This window comes from Hakea prostrata, chromosome 8, assembly GCF_041222555.1.
Source record: "Hakea prostrata isolate BN-2017 chromosome 8, UWA_Hpros_2, whole genome shotgun sequence".
Classification (NCBI taxonomy): domain Eukaryota; kingdom Viridiplantae; phylum Streptophyta; class Magnoliopsida; order Proteales; family Proteaceae; genus Hakea; species Hakea prostrata.
Window position 1 is genome coordinate 7,747,639 of NC_142607.1, and position 21,697 is coordinate 7,769,335.

General features: G+C 36.9%; 1 protein-coding gene across 1 annotated transcript; it reads right to left on the reverse strand.

Annotated features, from left to right (window-relative positions):
* Positions 1–618: 618 nt before the first annotated feature.
* Positions 619–14,713, reverse strand: LOC149006603 (uncharacterized). The gene is made up of 4 exons (XM_089165616.1): positions 14,082–14,713; positions 4,877–5,112; positions 3,916–4,660; positions 619–2,907 (listed from the first exon to the last, which is right to left on the reverse strand). Exons 2-4 carry the CDS (start codon positions 5,108–5,110, stop codon positions 692–694), a joined length of 3,195 nt encoding a protein of 1,064 aa, XP_089021742.1. The 5' UTR covers positions 5,111–5,112; positions 14,082–14,713; the 3' UTR covers positions 619–691.
* Positions 14,714–21,697: the final 6,984 nt, after the last annotated feature.

Genomic DNA, 21,697 nt, shown 5'->3' on the forward strand with positions numbered 1-21,697 from the left:
GATTGAAGGATCTAGAAAAGCTGTATAGGTGGGAAGTTCCTTGATTTTTGCCAATGCTGCTATGCTTTTTCCCTTTTCTAGTAAGTTTTGTGGTTCTTGGCATTACAAGGATCCATGTAGCGGATTAAATTTTGTTGGGATAAACTTAGTGTTCCTGATGGTGTCGTAATGGTTTGGCACTGGACTCTTTTAAGTAATACTGTTTTGAAATCGAAGGCTGCTGAGTAAAAGCAAACCAGAGAAGCAAATGCCAAGAAGAGAAAATTCAATAGAAATAACAATTAATGACAAGGAGAGAGCCTTCACCCACCAAGAAAGGGGGAACGAAAAAGAGTTAACTTTTCTATGACATCTATCTTAAGAATATGCAGGGGTTTACTTCCAAAACACATCACAAACAAAGACCAATCCTACAAGATCCAAACCCCACTGCTATCTGGTGAATGTATGCATATCTTAGAAGAATAATGCGACATTATTTACGAATTATACAAGTTGGTAAAAACTCAAAAACACAAATAACCAGCGGCACCCAAATTGGGGCTCAAAGACATGTACAAGGAAGAAAATCCCATGGCTCCCACCAATCTTCACCTTCCCCCCCCCCCCCCCCCAAAAGCCATAGAAACAACTGCCGATTTCCCAACTAAATATCCTCTATAAGTCTCAAAGCACAAAGCAAATCCTCTCTCTATACTGCGGTTAAAGAAGGAAGAGAAGGAGGATTACCGGCTGGACATCTCTGTCGACGGGGCCGCCTAGGTGGCTTCCCCCACCCTGTTAAGTTGCTGTCTTCCAGCACCACTTCACTACTAATAGGGGGTGGCACTGGAGGTGCACAGACATTAATCGCTTCAGCTGAGGGACTGGGGCCCTTTGAACGTCTTCTCCCCCTTGCCCATCCACTCCTAGCAGCATTCCTCCTAGTCACTCCAGTCTGCCAAGGCTGACCTGTGGCTTGCATCAGCCCTCCAATTGTGTGGAGATCTTCCGTCACCTCATGCCTTGAGAGAGAAGCAAGACCCGGTAGGATGTCCCTCTGAAAATCCCTTCGCTGCCTTCCCCTCCTATGGCCCTTTCGTGGTCGACTGGGCTTTGAAATGTTAACTACTTCTTCCACATTCTCTGGAGCCTGGGGCCTACACCAGTACTCTTCCACCTTGGTCTCAGTCAGCTTCAATGTCATGGACTCAAAGTAGTCAAACCCCTCAGGGGATAACTCATTATGATCACGACCATCCTCATCCCTCAAAGTTACCCTGCCCCCACTCTCCAGATCACCCATGCTTGAAGTTACAACCTCAGCAAACCAAGATAAGGCATCTCCAAGATGAGATTCTGGTGGTTGGGAAGAGGAACCCTCCAACTGCATCCTGACAGAAGATGCTGCAATAGAGACTAGTGCCCCAGCAGCTATTCTGGCAAGTTCTTCACAAGGCTCTCCAACTCCAAGTTGTGATGACTGAACAAGTTCCTCAGGCTGGTTCTCTATACAGTCATCCTTTGAAGGAAGAACCTCCTGTATGTAAACATCCTCTGTATCAGGAAGTGGAGGAGCCTCCAGATCTATTAAAACTGCAATCTTCACTTTTTCTGTTGGAACAGAAGATTCTGATGGAATCTCTTCTTCATTTGTACAGGCATTCAAATTAAAGTGCTTCTTAAAGCTTGTATGGCTATTATCCATTCCCTTCTTTTCAATCCCATACACTGCAGATAAATTCTTTACTGAGTCCTGCAATGTAGGATCAAGAGACAAGTCAACATGAGCTACACCCATCTTCTGATCATTTTCAGTGTTCTCAACCACAGATGAATAATGACGGGATTTGGTAGGGGAGCTAAGAGAAGACGATGACCAACTGTTGGAAATGTGAGCCTTTTCAAAAATAGGAAACCCAAGTAACTTCTTATCAGTTGAATAAGTGGGTTCGGTATTCCTAGGCCCAGCATCATGACGACTAGAAGCTGACATCAGATTCCGAATAAAACTCAGACTAGGATTGCTCCCAGTTTCACTTTTATTCAGAGACGGCTGTGAATGTTCTTTTAAGAAATTCAATCCCAAATGAGGTGAACTTTGCTTTCCTCCAGTAGGCCCATCACTGTTAGCTGGTTTTGCTCTGAGCCAATGCAAGACCCCAGGCTGATCCTCATGCTTCCCCTGTCCATCAGTGGCAATATCTCGTTGGAGAACCACCCCATCATGGAAGCCATTTGGAAGTGCCACATTCAGATTCATATCCTTTGCAAACTTCACATCCATACAATCTGAACTTTTAAAGTACTTTTCTGCATGATGGTTTTCAGAATGTTTAGAGGCTGAAATATTGGCATCACCATGATTCGGATAATCAAAGCCAGGCCTAGGTAAGTTAAAATGTTTGGACTCCAAGTGGGAACCATGGTTTAACCCATTACAATGTGATGTGTCACCTACATAATCAGGGTTCAATCTCAAATTGCTATCAAGACTCCATTTATCTCCAAAGATCCCAGTGCGTTGGATAGACACATTGGAGCTCTTACTTGATGAAGCAGAAGGGTCAAAACATGGCAGTGCTTGAACCGCTACTGCATTCTGGCTAAGGCAACTCATTGACTTTCTACAAGATGAAACAGATGGGGATTTGGATGCATCAAACTGATGGATGGTTGGATATTGACCAGGCATATTGGAAGCCACCACTGATCCAGGATAGTTAGTAGAAGGGCTATTTCTTTCAGAAATCTCTGCATTACAACTTGCCCTTTCTCTCCATGGCTCTCTTGAAAACCTATCAGATCGGAGAAATGCTGGAAGTTCATGTGATCTCTTCAGGTCAACTTGTACTGGTTCAGAGACTGTAGGCAATTTGTCTTGACTGAAACTCTGAGATAAAGAACTTAAGCTACTCCTACTTCGCCCTGTAAAGAGAGGTATAGCAACATGATATCCAGTCAGAGAGAAGTTAAAAGTAGAGAAGATCTAAAATAAAGAAAACCTAAATGAAATTTTGCGACACCATTTTCTAAATTAAGAAGGAAATCAACTCCAACGTAAAATATGATCAATTTTCTTGGTGGTCCCCTAAACCTGCCTATTACCTTGAGAAGATTGAACCAAATTAAGAGTAGAATGTTCCTAAGAAAAGAAATATGGAAGGGGAAGTAAAGTTAAATTGGCAGGTTTGCCCAAACACAAATACATTGGCAGGGACTATGGGAGTATAAAATATTAGTCCATGTTCCATTGTCAGGCCACCTTTAATAGCATGGTAACTTCAGGCTAAAAAAAATACCCTCTGCCACATGGGGGGGAAAATCTCTCTTCTTCTTCTTTTTTTTATTTTATTTTTTATTTTTTTATAATTTCAAAAGAAAAACCAAATGTCTCTCATAATAGGTGAGAAATGGAACACATAGAAAACGTCAAATACAAAGCCGTTATAGAGAATCAACAACACACCAAATAATCAGAAATGTCCAAAAGGAATATCTCAATGGACAGACATGAATTTATACAAAATCTTCATTATTTGTAGGTAAAAAGGGAAGATTTTCCTAAGCAAGTAAAATAAACAACCAGAGTCACAATAGAGAAATTATACGATATATTTCCCTGACTAATCATTTCTGCCTTATTTTTGGGAACCATCTGATGCCCATTTCAGGTATATTCTGGAATCCTCATTTCTCTACTACTTTATTTTGTCCCATCCTTTTATCTTTATAACAGTGAAAACATAATAGCCCACAAATCAGTTAGAACCTAACAACAGAAAAGTTCGAAGGAAAATAGACTTGACCTCTAACCACTATGTTTTGTGTAAATGGAAAATTTTTCAATATAAAGATGTAAAGTTTCAAGATCACCAAAATTTTCAGAGGTTAAATCAATAGACATGCTGAACTAAGTGGATGAAGAATCCTTACCTCCAGGATTATAGGATAGCCATTCGGGTTTGTTTCCTTCACTTTCTAAACGTAGAGTACTTGAGCAAGTACCATTACCCCTTCCCTTCTGGCAATTTTTCAAAAATTCCTTTGGCAACCCCGGGATCCCTGAATCTGGTTTTCCAGGCAGACCATGCAAATGAACGTCTCCGTTGCTGTTCAAGGGACCCACAAAATCAACAGAAGCCGAAGATGTTGCTTCATCAACCTGAATGGGCTCATTCAAATCAGCCAATCCATGAGTGCTCCATAAACATGGATTAGCTTTCAAACTAGACCCTGTGCGGTTCTGGTTGTCATCATTGCCAAGACAAAGCAGTACATCAGTCTCAGGTGCAGTCCTGTGATTAGAAAGTTTCTCTTCTTCAATCATTTCCCCTTCTTCACTATCAATGTACTCATCGGCTGGAAGTTGGAGATCAATCATTTTTCTCGGAAGCTTCGATTCTTTTGAACTGCATCCATTTTGAGATGGCATGGAACTTGCTTGCTTATTACTTTCTTTTGCAGAACTGAAAGTGGACTGAACGTTTTCAGTCCCAGAAACAGATGATCTGGTTCTGAGGTTTTGCCACATATTTTGGACAACCTCCGATGGAATTTGTGAGGGGAAGGGACTTGATTGTGTTGGCTCCACAGAGAACATATATTTTTTTACTTCATTTCGTTTAAGTTCTTCCATCAAGTCATGCTGAATCTTATAAAGACGGTGGAGTTCAAGAACCTGAATAACAAATAAGAAATTCAGACAAATTCAAGTGCTCAAGAAACTCGATCAGCTCAACTTGGACAATTTTATCTTAGTCCCTATGATCCAATTTTAGAATCAGAAATCAGGTGTCCTGAGAACACAACTAACTGAAATTTGGAACCCCAGGACCCAGCAAGGAATTGCAAGTCAATTTACTAGCTGAATATGAAAAGATAAAATCATATATACCTGATCCCGGAATATGGCTTCATGCTTAAGCATAGTCTGCTTCAGCATTTCCTTATCATAACCTAAATATGCATCCGTAGAAGGAATCGGCAGGAAACCATTGTAATACTGCCCACTCTTCAAGGTTTTATCATCATAATATACAGGCCAACTACCATTTTTAGCATCTGCATTAAGGTCCCTCATGGAGCAAAATCCCGGCAAGTATCTCTTACACTGTACTTTTGTTCCCATTCCTGGCAATTACACAGTTGTGATTTGAGAAGAGAAGACAAAAATACAAAAAGGATAATAACTGCTAATAATAAGCAAGAATCGAATTAACAAACATGCAAAGAAAAGACACAGAATCGTACTTCCACGATAATTCACTTAAGGAAAGGGGTAATGGGTTCATAATGAACACTCAGAACCTTGTAGATTGTCAAGAAGCAAGTACAAAATAAAGAGCCACTCATAAAATCAAGCTCCTACTATGATAATGACAACATTTTCCCATGCAAAGTAAAAGCTGCATTCAGGACCATAAAGGCATACATAAATTCCGGGCAGGGGGGGTTGGGGGTGTGAGTGACTGTGGGGGAGTGTGTGTGTGTGTGTGTGTGAGAGAGAGAGAGAGAGAGAGAATTGCCAAAGGGCTTGAACCGTGCACATATCATACAACTTCAAAGATAAGTCTCAACGACACAGTGAGACTGTACAAAGGATGATTGACAAACACCATCTAAAACCATCTGAAACAACACCATGCTGCAAATCTTCACAAATGGAAAACCCTCTCATCAAAATCATAATGGCATAATAAAATACCAACATCAAATATGAGGCTCCATTTCATTGTTCCTTTAATTCCATTTTCTTAATACTTGCTACCTTAGATGTGACATGCTAAAATTTGATATGTACACATACATGTTATATAAATGTGTAGATATGCACAGATATGCACATATAAGTATGCTCAGAACTATCACACTAGATGTTTCAAAGTAAAAGAAACAGATTCAAAGCCAATAGATGGTGCCCATTCATGAAAACCAGATACGGCCCCATTGCAACTAGACCTAGCATATTAAATTGAACAAGAAAAGCAGAACAGCTATCTATAAACTTATTTTACCTGTTAATGATTGAACTAATCAGATTGGATGGTTTCTGCATTGCACCCATATCTAAGAGTACCCTGAGTTCCAGATTCAACTTTCCCTTGTTAGTTCCAAGGTATTGTAATTAAAGTACTTCTCTTGCACTTATTCTTCGTATAAATATTGAGAACACAATTGATGTCAATATGATTAGCATGGAATGGACTAAAACCAGGCCTGGAACAGGATATAAAGGATTCAGGGCACATGAAGGCCTAACTCCTCGCTGACTCATAGCAGATATTTTTATATGTAACCACATATCTAAACATACTATATGCAGCTGTAAATCCATACATACTATAGCCAAATGTAAATCTATACATACCATATACAACTATGAATCTATATAATATACATGTATGTCCATACATGGTATATTAAACTGTAAATCTACACATACTATATACAACTCTAAATCCACACTTACCATATACAACTCTAAATCCACACATACTATATACAACTCTAAATCCACACATACTATATATAACTCTATCTAAACAGACTATATAGTCTTAGTTATCAAGGTGACCCTGATATTGGTGAGGGTCCAAAAAGCAAGGCCACACCAACAAGACAGCAAGGTGCTCGCCCAGGTGCCCAAGGCAACAAAAGAGCTTGGATGTCTGGGGTGATACCTTGATTACTGGACCACCTATAACTGTAAATTGATACTCTATACATACTATATATGACTATAAATTCATAAATAATATAATTCACTCCATATAAGCCTGACAACTTAAAATCCAATATACACAGTTTAAATTGTCTAATGAGATTATACATGCAAGTGCAGATAAAAAAATTGAGGACGGGCCTTAGTAGAATGGAAAAGGCTGCTCCAGACCAGGAAAGCAGGGAGGAAACAGACCCCCAAGAGCAGGAGTGTTTCTGTAAATCATGGAACAAGAACTCTGTCAAAACCACTGATATGCCAGTTCCAAAAAATCTGAGATGAGGTCGAACTGTAGTCTAAAAAATTTCCTGTTTCAACCAAATATCAACCATATTTCGCAATTTTCGACCTAAACTCCCACATAATTGTCACTTACCCCCACTGGCACTCAGGAACCTGAATGGAATCCAGTACAGATGCTATATAAGTTAGTTATTCTCACAAACACCTTCTGTATGTCAAAAATCATTTAGGGAGTGGTAGAGAGAAGGGGGTATTTCTTATTCATGAATTAAATTTTAAGCGTAAATGAATTCAAAGTGAAATATATATATATATATATATATATAAAACCATTTACTTAAATGATATCTGGCATAAACAAGTCTATGTCGAGGCTACCATCCAATGACCAAGAACAATATACAATATCAAACCTGGGTCAAAACCTAAAAAGAAAAACATACATGCGTGTGTATATGTGTGAAAAATAGTTCACTCATTGCATTTAGAAGATCTAAAATAGGCTGTACAAATTCAAATAAACAGAAGGAAAAAAAACCACAACTGGGCCTTGAAGACACCTCATCAATTGGACTGGGAAAAGATCCAGGTTTTGACCAGTTTCAACCAAATCTCCAGTCTCTGGATGGTCAGAACTGGTTATAGAATCTTGGCATACATTATGACCCTGTCCAGGCCCCGCAGTGGTGTGAGCCTCAAACTTGGGTAAACCCTAAGAGAAATAGGAAAAAATGACATGTTTAAATATAAAACTAGGGCGAGTCTACTAAGCCATCAAAAATTGCAAAACATGGTCATGAGTTGCGTAGACTCGGTTAGTGTTGAAACTGACTTCACTAGGTCTGAGTCATTATAGAGTCAGCATTTATGCCAGTCACAAAGAACTTGGTGCATTCGGTCAGAACTCTTTGACAACTACAGTAACCTCGCTGACCTATTTGACAATTACAAAAGCCTTCTGTATCCCAGATGCTAAATGGCATCAGAAAAAAGATGATTTGACAATTTTACCCTCAATTATTATTGCTTCAATACTTCCATAACCCCACCACTTTCTTCTTTTTCTTCTTGAGCTGGCAAAATGTGGGTAATCAAGGGCTTATTACTCCATTAAGTTCAATGAGCCAGAAATTCAGGAATATGATTCTCAAATTACTTCCGAGTTTCAGACCTTGTTCTTCTTTCTACTTCCTGCAACTACACCCACCAACCCCTCTGCAGCCCCCATCACTAGAGTTTCTGGGTTTTTCGAACCCGATGAGTTTCTACAATCGTTCTGTCTTCCCCTTTCTCTCCTTCATCGCACTTGAAATTGAGCTCTAATGGCAGCAGAAATCATACTGAAAATCCAACATTTAATCTCTCTATCATAGCTCTCATCTCATCCTATGACTCTGTGTTGTTTTCTGTAACCATTTGCTCACTTTCTTGGAACTCTGGGTGGGATTTTGTTGGGCCAAGCTAGTTTTAGGGATTGTGTTGCAATGGGTAGAATTAACTGTAATAAATCAAAGGCAGCAGCTGTGAACCTTTAGATCAAAAGAGGAAGCTTGAGGATTTGGAGGCTGAGCTGCCGAGGCTTCAGAACAAGGAGTTTTGGACCCTCCACTAGTAGAAGCCCATATGATTGTAAAATTTTCTAGTTCCATTGGAATGGATGCAACCCAGGTTCGACTCTATAAATCCTGAAGCCTTAAAGAGTATAGAACATTTTATGGTCAATGGAGCACCGTGGAATGGCAGCTGTGATAACGGCATTTGCAATTGCATGGTTACACTTGTGCACTTGTTTGGGAACAACAATGTCAGGTCACTTGACTGTAAAGGGATTACAGGTGAGTTTGCAATGATCGCCGCTGGATGCCCAGTCATAGAGCCATGGGCAGTTATTCTACATTGTTTTCCTCTGGCAATATGATGGTGCTTCCCATCATTTGATGCAACATCATTTTTAAAGCTCAAGCTTATATAATTTGGTCGCCATTTATGCTTTCTGTTATTGAGTTCTTTTTCACCTTTTTTCACTCTGAAATAAAATTTTACTGGAGTTTATTATTATTCAATGGTGGATCAAACCTTAATCCACTGGCCCTACTTCAGTCAGACTGATGTAGAATGAGAAAGACGGAGAAAATTTTATCAAAAAGCTGGATTTTGGTTTGGCTGATGTGGTAAGTCTTACCCCTCTCCCCAGGCACAGTAAAAAGAGAACACGGGATGGCAGTGAAGGTGGGGTTGTAAATTGAAATTAAGGGATGGGTGGGTGGTGCAGCTGAGTTGTCAGGAGGCAGTTGGTTTACAGTCTTGCAGAGGATGGATAGGAGGTGATATTGTCAGAAGAAGAAGAGGAGACTAACGTAAATATGAGGGCAACATTGTAACTCATAAAAGGAGCAAAAGGGTAACATCAACCCTAGCAAGGTTAGTATGGTCAATGAAAAGAACAAGATTAAGCTCAGCCATTACTTAAACAACAACAAACTGGGGCTGGGTACCATTAAGATTATAAAGTAGGAGAGATCGAATAATTGTCAGGAGAGGTTTCTGTAATTGTCAGATAGGTCAGAGGAGATAAGCGAAATTTGTTATAATAAATTATTTTAAGAAGCTAAATGCATATATTAGTGCACTTCTACACTATGCAAAAGACCAAAGGCCTTACCCCGAATTGGATTGATTAGATATTGATATAGCTATTCACACCCAATTATGAAAACAAGGTTCTAGGAAGGAGTCAAGTCAAAAATCCTAGTTTTTCAACTATGGTTCAACATCTAAGAGAGGACAAATGGTAAGTGTTTAACATTGAATGACTAAACAAGTGTTAGTATAAAATCAAATGATAGGATACGATGCAAGTACATGACTACTTTATATCCATAACACGCATAAAGAGCTGTGCCCTAGCTCAGGCTGGGGCTGTTTTCCAGCATAGCAAACCTCAGATCGAGGCCAACCCCAGTGTACCACATTGGGCGTGCCAGACCACCACCCCAACCCAACCCAACCCTGATATATACATGTTTCCCATTTTACAGAGCATAAGGACCACACAAAGATAAACTTTTCATGCATAAAAGATCCCCTCCACACCTGCCTGTAAGCATATCACATGGTGAATGAGACTATCTTGGCCGGAAACCACAGGGAAAAACCAAAAAGAAAATAAACCCAAGTTCATGAGAAAGTAGAGAAAAATTAAATACTTCAGAAACTGCAGAGTTAATCTTCATTTTGGAACAAGCATTAAGATAGCAATGGAGATGGAATTTCACTTAAGTAAACTATTTTGAACTTTGATACACAAGTTGAAACACTAATCTCTTTTACACTCCAGTAAAATCAGTTTGATGGTACAGATCCAGAATACCATTACTATGATTCTGTAACTGATTACAACATAAAAGTTTTGGAAACAAAACCAAATGGCCATAGTCATATCATTAATCCAATCCCACGCCTTTCAACCAAGCTAACACTTGCCAATGGAGGGCTAGTAGGACAGTTAAGAATCTCATCTATCATTGGAGAGGATTGGGTTCAAACCCTACCGGCGGCATATATATGTAATACACCCCCCCCCCCCCCAAAATATATATATATATATATATTGCTAGTACTCTGTCAAGAAAGAGCACCTTCTGGCATTAGTGTGTACAACAGCAACTCAGATGTATCCCAACTACATGGGGGTGCTACGTGTTTCCTTATCCTCCAACAAGCTCTGATCAAGATTCGAGAACTCGTTTAGCTTCAGCGTTCCAATCTGGCCAAAATACTTGAAATACCAGTGAAATTTGGTATTCTTTTGATATGTTTCAGCGCATTTTAGGCAAAACTAAGCCCCAAATCTTCATGGATCCCTAACTTGAGCCATATTCACACATTTGAATGCTTAGTTTGCAAAACGAGTTAACCAAAATAGTGTTCTGTATTTGCACTCTTGACTGTCTATATATGGTCAAATCTAAATGTGTAATTATACATCTCACGAGGCACTAGAAGACATACACAATAAGCAATAAACACTAGCAATGCAGTTAATAATTAAACCATAGTGTCAAATATGCATAATAACCAATGCATTAAAACGTAATGTTCAATGACATCACCAGTTCAACACATCAATACTTTAAGACTCCTAATACAACTCCTAATACAAGCATCTAGTAACATAGTAAAATAATTAGTAGTAATCATTAACATATATATATTTTTATTTTCACCCCTAAATTTTTTTAGGAAATCCATTTTTTGAAGCCAAAAAAGGGGGTGCATTTTGAGATTATAGATCAGCCTATAGTTTATGACATTTTAAATTCATCACTATGTAATCTATATTGTGATCATATTTTTCTTTAAAAAAAAAAAAGAAAGAAATTTTGGAGAACAAGGTTCACCTAAGAATGAGAACAAACTAGAAGATGATTTTGGGAGCTTCAATAATGTGATTCCCAATGTTTGTCGACAATGATGTCACAAAGAATGGAAAAAACAAGCTTAAATGCTTAAAAGGCCACCACGCATGGCCTTCACAGTTGAAATTCCATGCATAAGACAGTCTCATTCAAGAGATATGATCTTTCTATAGGGAAGAAAGTAGCAATTAACTGGAATTTCACCAAAATCACACAGGCTGAATTTTTTACCAAAATTCCATACTTCCTTTTTTTAAATTCTTAACTTTTTCATTTGCTTATATTGGAATACTTGAGATATTCAAAACCTTGATGAGATTTCATCAAGTTTACAACCATGGCATTATTCAAGATCATACTTGATACCAAGCCTAAGCTACACATGTCTTTTCTCACCACCTCTCTTAGACATGATCATGCCACCTCATATGACTATCATGTATACTTCTCAAGTCTCATTATTACTTTATTCCTCATAGTTTTACCATACATCCATCTTAACATCCACATCTCAACTACACTGAGTGCACTGAGTTTATCTATTATGCCTCTTAATTGCCTGACACTCCACACCATATTATCATAGACAGTCTGATAAATTTTTAACTTTCTGTTTCATGGGAACAAGTTAGTCACACAACACTCAAGATACACCATGCCGCCTCACCCATCCTATTTAATACCATGACAAACATCATCGTCTATATTGCCTTGTGATTTATGATCGATCCCAAATACTTAAAATTATCACTCAGCAAAATCTCCTCGTCAATTTCACCTCATTATCTGTCCTAGAGTAACTAAGTTTACCGCGACATACTTGACTTTCTCTCTGCTTAAGACCCTTTGATTCCAAAGCTGATCTCCATAAGTTCAATTTGGTGTTAATCCCTATGTTAATCTCATCTACCAAAAGAATATCATAAGCAAAAGAAATAACCAAGGAATCTCAACTTGAATCTTTGATTAAATCATCCATAATAAGAGCAAACAAATAAGCCATTAAAACTGATCCTTGATGTAATCCAATTAATTGAAACTTACTACTTTGATCCCCTAAAGTCCGTACATCACCCCATTATAAATATCTTTGATTGAGTTTACGTATTTAATTGAAACACTTAGAAATGGCTAGATCAACTCTTTAGGAACTTTAAAGCATTTTTTAGGTCCATAAAGATCATATGGAGATTCTTCATGAGATCTCTATACCTTTCTACAAGTATCCTGAGTAAGTAAATAGCTTCTAAGTTGGATCTTCCAAAAACCAAATTGGTTTTCTGAATAGTATTTTAGATTGTAAATGCCTTTTAATTGCTGCCATCCTAAATAAAACCTACCTTAAAGTTTCACATTAATGAAGTCAAAACTAGGAAGCATCAGTGTCCCACCTTCCACACAAAAATAATACGTACATGGAAGATCTCTGTAGCCAAGTGTACCATTTTACATTAAATTTATGTAAAAAAGCTAATAAACAGACAGTTTTGCACATAATCCATGCTAACTATGGCAAAAGGAGAAACTAAGTGCAACCATGCCCATTCGTATAACTAGAACGCAAATTTTGAATATCAAATGTAGAAACTGAAAGTTCCATAATTGGTGTCCTAGAGAAACCACAATGACTAGAAAAACTATAACAATAATTATTAATAAAGGAAACTTTCAACAGTAGAATATAGCATGTAAAAGCAACTCCTCATGGCAAAAGGTAATTTAGGTAATTTTGGTCAGAACCGACTTCAAGGCCACAATTTGATAATAGTGAACTAGATAGTTGATCATCTCTGCCTTGAATTCACAAGGTTAACCATTCATTTCAGAGTGACGATGTAATCATCCATCGCCAACCAAACACTGACAAACCTCTACCCACCCACCCCACCCCTTCTTTAATTGTTTGAGTAAGAATATTCACTGAATGTTAAGATAAAGCTGAAAAGGAAGAACATATCCAGCATAAACACAAAAGGATAGGTTCCTGCAAGTTGTGGCTTTAGTCTATCTTCAAATAGTCAACCAGAATGTCAATCAAGCTCACAATAAACGTAATCAGAAAGAAGAAAAAAATATATGCTTCTTTAGAGAGGTAGATGAAGAAAAGAAGCCCAACGATTAATTCTAATGGAATGGGAATACAATGTCTCACTTTCAACATTGACAACAAAAAACATTTGAATAATGCTATCAGAGTCTCAGACACTTCAACACTTAAGGAGCTCATCACAGTTATGAAGTGCCTTTTTTTCCTTTTTGTTGGGAGGGGGGTGGGATGCGATGGAGTTGTAGACGGCATAAATAAGATCACTATTCAAAACGTACTAGAATTTCGTGAATCCTATGAACAAGAAGAAACAAAAAATCTGTTTTCGTTTTCTGTCTAGATATAAGGAAAGGCAAAAGTAAATTAGATCCAAGGTTTATTTAGGAAAGGAAGAAGATGAAGAAATAAGATAAATCCAAATCCAAACAATCAAATCACCAGGCAACCCCATCAACAGAAAAAGCCGAAAGCAATAAAAAAACAATCAATGACCAGAGACTACCGTAATAGACGAATGCTCAGACACAACTAGTCAATTAACCCAACCATCAAGTAACACAAAGTGAAACAAGAACACAAACAAATTTCGAACGATCAACCAGAACACTAAAAGTAGGACACAATCAAGTATCGAAAAGGAAAAATCAAAACGTAGAAAGTTCGAGATTACCTCAGACCCACATCCTATATCAAATTATCAACCCTCTTCGTAGATACGCCGCGGATTTAACAGATACTGGACGACCCAACGACGACCCAGAAACCCAAGTCTGTCCATGAAAATTCACAGTCTCCGTCTGGAACTCCTAGCCTACCCGAAGCAAAATTAGAAGTAGAACAAGCCAAGGAAGAATCGCGAGTAGCAGAAGGGCTTGAAAAGCGAAAAAAACGAAGTGGGTATTTCTGTAACGCCATTGGAGGATCTTAGATCGTCATCAGGAAGAAGAAAAGATGGGAGATTTCGATCTGCTGGGCCAGTCTCTGAAAGAAGAAGCGTAGAGAGAGATCCCAGATAAGAAATCTCCTCAAAAACAAACGACCTTCTAAGAACAGTGACATGAAATTTGTCAACATCCGGTCTCTTTTTATTCTCTGCTTTTTCTTTCTCTTCTGCCCTTTAAGATTTCTTATTAATTTATATTTATTTTTCTGGGTGTTTGAGGAAGTGAATGAACGAAATGGGCATTCTAGATTCTCTCCAACTTCCTTGCATTTGGTACATAAAATTTTTATAAAATCTAAATCTAAAATAAACAAAATTCAGACACACACACACACACCTGCTTTTCTGCAACAACAACAACAACAAACTCAAAGTCTCCAGACATCAACTATCTCCAAAACCAGTTATCTTTTACGTTAATTAATTAAATATTACTGCTCCCATTTTCTCTTTTCTTTTAAACTACTTATATATTTTTTCTTTTATTATTTCTTAAAATAAAAATTAGTTAAAATAGAAGACAGCTGTGGGACCCTCTTTCACAGTGTTTTAATCTTATGTCGTCACATTACCAAATAACCCTTCTTTCTTCCTATAATTACACTTGCTGTACTTGCTCTCACTCGCCCAAAGGTAAGTTCTTGTTGGTTGTGAGGGAGTAAAAAAAACCAACACACTATGCCCGATTTCAAATTGACCATTTTACCCTTAAAAAAACTGAAATTGACTTGCTCTACTTCAACAGCACATCACTTGCTAAGTTGATATTTGAAGTTTTTTTTTTTTTTGGGGGGCAAAACCATTAGAGGATCACTACTAAATCGTAATGCCATTCACAAGAGCAGTTCAAAAAAATATATATTTTATTGTTAAGATATATACTTTTCAATGGAGAGGTCATGCGTTCGATCTTTACGAACGACAAAGCTCAGCCTAAGAATGTAATAGAGGTGCGCAAAAGCTGGCCCAGATGAACCTCAGACAAAAAAAAAAAAAAAAAAAATTTATATTAGGGTATGGATGCCGTTACACATCGTCATTTATCTGAACGTAAGCTATAGAAAGCCTAATAGAGATCTTTATCTTAAACTATACCAACCAAATAAGATCATTTTTTTTTTCAATATATGGCTTTCAATTTTGAGGCCCACACATGAGGTATCAATTCACAACCAATGAATTGTAATAAGTGGGAGGACCCATTAATAATCTATACAAAGCTTCTAAACCATGCTTTATATACCCTAACCCTATGGACTTAAAGATTCGATAAAAAAAGTTAAATTTATTTTCACCATCGTCATCAAAGAATAACAAAACAAAAAACATCATCCACATATATAAAATTTTGTATTTTTATTAATGGAGAAATGTTATAATATAATATAGTGGGTTAGTGTGACAAATAAGAAACACATAAAGTTGTGGATGCCTGAGTCAATATTAGCTTAATCTTTGAAAGATATTTGGTTGGTTTCAAATACTCTATAATAAATAAGTGGCCCCCACCCCCATGAGCTTCCTTGTTCCAAGTCACCATCATGGAAAATATAAGAAGCCCTTTCAAAGTGGTAAATGGACTTAACCATCCAGATCTGAAGGTCCCATGGTTTCCTTTCAGTTTGGTTCATGTCCATGGTAAAGAAAAAGTGCCTTGTGGTGACAATTGCACTCTAGTGACCTAGTCTTCTTAAAAAAGGAGTTTTTATCTTATTTTGATTTTTCATACTAAATATTTATTTCCCTATTTGTGCTTATCAACAATGTTTGATTCAATTAAAAAAGGGTTTGTGAGAGGGCCCATCAATGGTCCTTCATCTTTCTAATAATAGAGATCTTTAGTACATATATGGTAGGGTTTATTGTAGTTTCAATTTCTTTATGTGGTCCATATTCTTTTATATTTCAAGAAATAGCAAAATCAATTTTTTTCCTAATAAAAAAAGGGGTGAAAGGAAGATTTTTTTTTTTTTTAAATTTTTTTATTATATAAGAAAGATTCATTACATCATTTTAGGGTTCATAAATTTCTACAGCGTCTTAGTATATTATCGAAATTACTCATTTCATAAGCCCCCATGTGCATTCAAAACCTTACATGAATGCATTCACATTCATTGTGGTTGAAAGAAAAATAATTGCCCAAGAGAAGCTTACTTGAGATGAGGGTGGAATGATTACTTTGCCCCCATGAAACCTCTGGATGGATGGGTGTGTGGCTGTAAATTGTGATAGATCCTACAAGGGTGACATGGGAAGATATAGCACAATAGGGAGAAACCATAGAATTGTTATGGTGTTCATGGTCACTGGTAGATCAAAGAATATAAACATCTTGCTTATGGAGCTAACGGCAATCTTGGTTGGAATTTGCCAGGAAAAAGCATTGCATTTGAATCGTGTCTAGATACGGCATGATTTGGAGACTGTTGTTCAAACAGTGAACATAATTTATCGTATCCCCTAGTATGTTTTGGGCATGGTGGCTGAGATAATTGAGTATGTCGGTTAGTCTGAGGATCGTACCTTCATATATTATGTGCAAGAGGTCAACTCTTGTGCAAATTTTCTAACTGTGTTACAGTCTATCGTATTTCATGTCATTAGTATATTTCTGAATAAGATTAAAGAGGCGTGATAGCCAGGAAAGATGAAGATGAATGCTTGGGGGAATTGAATAAATGCTTTTATTATCTTAATTAAAAAAATATTCAATATTTTTTTTTTCTTCTTTGGACAATACTAGAAACAGATGTGCAACATGATATTTTCCTAAATATCAAATTCTCTTTTCATAAGCCAAACCAAATCAAGAATTTATACCAATTAAATCAAATTTAGGTGGTCCTATTTATTTCCTTCTTTTTCTAGGGACTCGAGTAAAAATCTACCATCATTATTGAAAGAAAGATCTAAAAAAGAGAAGAGTATTATTATAGCTAAGAAGATTTATTCCTCAAATTTGAACTTTAAACCTCAAAGGCTCCAACTCTTAAAAGCCCCATAAAGACATGAGGGAGGCCAAAGTGCCAAACCAAAGATCATCATAAATGACAAATGCAATCTCGAAAGGGACACAACGGATAAAGATATATTCACGGAGGGGCAATTACGTATTTTAGGTTTTCGATCGTCCGTACGATTCCACTCACGTCGAGGTTTTGGTTTGGTTTTATGGGTTGCGGCGGAAATTCCTCGTGCACCCAACGAACCCATCTTTACAATCCCGATGTCGATTTCACACGTCCATGACTCCATGAATCTTCTGCTTCCAAAACTTGTAAAAGCTGAGTCAGCTTTCGGTTTAAATAAACAGGTACTGTTTTGGACAAAATAACGGAAACACCACTGGTGATTTGGATATTACGAAATTACCCTAAATCTCCTGAACTATGTCTCTTGCTTTTCTTCTCTCTGCTTTTTTTTATTGATTTTATTTTGTTCGGAAAGAAAGAAGATGTAAAAAAGAAGAAAGATTCGCTGTCACTGGATAACGCAGGCTTCCCTTTTATAGTTTTCTTCCAGTAGGAGCAAAGTCAGTTGCATCACCCAAACAGAAAGGCAAAACAGCCAAAGACACTCATCAGATTCTCGTCACAGCACAAAGGTTACCTTTTTCAATCCCCCCATGAGAGAGAGAGAAAGAGAAAGAGAAGAGAGAGAGAGTTGTGCTACAGTGCTATTCGTATATGTTAAACAATTGTACGTGCCGGTCAATATTCTAAACTGGGTCGTAAGATCAGCATCGACTAGTTCAACTCTAAGGACTGGGTCCTGCAGGTTCTCCGACGTGTATTTGGGATTACTTCTCTGAAGTTTTCCCCTCGGCTACACAGGCGCCTTCGGAGATGGGATATTACATATGTCATCGTGTTGGTGCAAGAAATATGATCTTAGCTCCATGGTTTGCTCTCGATCCTAGCCTTCGATCCTGAGGCCAAAACAGGGTGAAAAGTGGGCCGCCTCAGAGGACGGGAAGTGACCTCCGCCGATCAAGTTAGTCCGGACCTATAAATCAGAGACTTCATTGAGGAACCGGGCACCCCCTTAGAGATGATGAAGACCATGCCCTTAAGGGTCAACCAACAAGAGAATGAAAGCTGTAAAGTGTAGAGCTTACCCTCGTTCCTCCTTTTAGCTGAGTATGGGTTATATATCCCTTTCATACCTCCAGAGATGGCCTTCTTTGTCGTCCTAGGAGACGGTGGTAGTCATGAATTGGGTCATGCAGGTTCTTCGACGTGCATCAACGACAAGGGTTGAACCCACAACATCTCCACTGAGAGGTGAGGTTCTCAACCACTCTACTTACCCTCCATTAGCAATTTGACATTACGATAGATTTTGATTAAACGACTGATAGATACCCGTCATCATTCTAGATTATTCATGTCTTAATTTCTTAAATGGTTAGATTTTAAAAGATTTACCCAATAAAATATTTAAAAATTTTTTATTCAAATTAATATTTCTTAGATAAATACCAAATCTCAAATGTTGTGATAATTAATTATGCTCAATTAATATTTTATTATGAACTACCCAAACTGTTGTCTAAGTCTTTTATATAAATACTGGTGAGAAGTATTTATGAAATCTTTCAATTTCTTGACAATTTTAAGATTGACAACATTTTATATTTTATAGTTTTCAATCCTCCTATCATTTGTTAGTTTCATCGTTTACAATGAAAGGCTTGAGGATAATTTAGGTGATTTATGGTAGAATATTAATTGACCAAAAAAATTATTACAAAAGTTAACATTTGGTAATTAATTTCAAAATTAATATTCATTTGCCAAATTTTTTTTTAAACATATCTTATTCAATATTTTCTTTTTTTTTTTGGAAATCTAACATTTTGAAAATTTGGGTAGAAATGTGTACTTTCCAATGTGAAGTTTCTTCTCGGTGGTTGCGTTGGATACTTGGATTTTTCATTTTGAAGTGACTCAAATTGACTCGGAAAGGTCGACCCGGTCAACTATGGAAGAAGCCTAGAAAAGGGTTCAACCCTTGGATTAGGTTTCACTCCATTATTTTCATTGGTCTAAGGTTTACAAATCCAACCCAGAACCTAGTGAACAATTCTGTGGCTAGGCAAAAAGAAACACTTCATTAGCTGCAAAAAACTCGTGGCCGAGTCAAAACCGGACTCGAAATCCATGGAACAAAGTTTAGCTAAAAAGTTGCACAACATTAATTGGGCCATCCATATCCCTTAGTGGAGAGGTGATGAGTTCAACACTTCTACCCTCACATATGGCATATGTAATATTCTCATACAAAAGACAAGAAAAAAGAGGCCTTCTTAGCTAATTGTTTCATTCCCTTGATACATGAGTGAAATCACAACTACCACGCAAAGAGCACAAGGCAAAAGCAATTGGGATAAACATATAAGAACTACAATAGAGTAATCAATTTACTTAATATTGAACTCAATAACCTAACTAGTCATGCTTTTAGTTCAATCATACGGAAGACAAGATAATGTACTTACTTCCAACCATGAAAAGTTGTTTCTGAAAATCAGTTTGTGAGTTTCTCTCTGAGAAGGTCGTTGTTTGTGATGTCAATCAAGTTCTTCAAGTTATTCCTTAGCAACTGAATGATGGAAAGACATAGAATTTTTTTTGTTAACAAAATTGAGGACCAAAGTTCACAGAAAACTGCTGTAAATTTTTTTCTTCTCAAAATACAGGTTTAGAAGAAGCCCTGTAGAAATAGTGCTCCCATTAAACACTATTAGGTAACCGCCAAACAGTTATCAAGGAGTTACCTTGAACTAAGTTGTAATTATCAATAATGTTTGAACAACATGAGAAGTTAAAATATTTAATTTTAATTATTTGATTAAATGAAATTTAACAAGACACAATTGCTTGAAGGGTTTCATCTGTGTCAACAATTACGATCATGAAAAGGTGGTACATTTAAACCTTTCATCATAAAAAAATCAAAATGTGAGTTTCTTTGGTTAAGTGAGGTGAATGAACAAAAAGATAACTTTTTATAAATCAAGAAACTTATCCATTGAGGTAGCATGACTTTTCCCACGACAAGCTTCAAAAAAATATTCAGGAAAAAAAACAAAAAAAATAAAATTAATTTTACTTTCTGATGGTGGTGTCCAGTTATCCACAATTTTATTTTTGTCTTTATATAATCTTAAGAGAATTTTGTGAGAAAATAATACCGGTCGCTCAAGATATAACTGTTGATGGTTTTTAAATGAATTTGAGTTAAATTCAAGCTGTGGTCATCCAATTTATGTCTTACGTTAGAAATCATAAATTGTTAGGGATGTAAAAATCTCTAGATTCAAAAATGTGCCGTTTTGAGAGAAAAAGGTGAATCAGAGATTTATGGTTACAGGGGTGAAATCCAGAGATTTCAAAAAAGCTATACAATTGTAGATTCACAAAAATCATGTCGATCAAATAAATTTTAAGGATGAAATCGAGAGATTTCATTCCAAAACCAAACATTTGAATTTTATAAATAATAACTCCATCGATTTCAAGTCTATAGATTTTTAGGATGAATCTCAGAGATTTGACATCTCTACAATCAAACATCTAAATTTTAGTAAATTGTAACTCTATCCAATTTAAAATCTATAGGTTAGAAATCATAAATTGTTAGGGATGATAAATTCCAAAAAATGTGGTTGAGAGAAATAGCTAAGGGCCTGTTTGGTTACATGAATCCAGAGATTTCAAATCTCTAGATTCATGAATCTGAGAATTATACCCGTTTGGCTGTAAAAATATCTAGATTCATGAAATCTAGAGATTCACCTTTTTACACTAAAAATGTGAATATGTAGATTTATGGGTAAGGGGTGAAATCTAGAGATTTAAAAAAAACTATACATTTGCACATTTACAAAAATCACGTCGATCAAATAGATTTTTAGGATGAATTCATAGATTTCATTCCACAATCAAACATCTAATTTTATAAATTATAACTCTATAAATTTGAAATCTATAGATTTGATATCTCTAGATATTTGAAATCTTCAGACTTATGTAACTAAATAGGCCCTAAGAGAATGAGACTACAGAAAGGATAATTAGACAAAAAGAAGGTTGATGCGCTAAAAAAACCCTCATATTTTTTTATCAGTCCTAGTCACTTGTGCTTTATACCTCAGCTTGCTGATGTGCCTACCTTATATTTTGACACACACCATGGCTTTTTGAGGTTTTTTTTTTTGGTAGACGCCTTTTGAAATTTCAATCCTAGAAGGCTCCTCACTCAGTGTTCGGGGTCTTCAATGTGGACTTTAAGGGTGAGTCTAGAACTACTCAGACAGGTGCACCCATTGCCTGACA

Bases quoted from the DNA above. Each gene is read 5' to 3' on its own strand.
- LOC149006603 (XM_089165616.1), bottom strand. From the start codon at position 5,110: ATGGGAACAAAAGTACAGTGTAAGAGATACTTGCCGGGATTTTGCTCC. The intron at 4,661-4,876 runs GTATATATGATT...TTTGTTATTCAG, and splicing joins AAGCCATATTCCGGGATCAG to GTTCTTGAACTCCACCGTCT. The intron at 2,908-3,915 runs GTAAGGATTCTT...CTCTCTTTACAG, and splicing joins GCTATCCTATAATCCTGGAG to GGCGAAGTAGGAGTAGCTTA.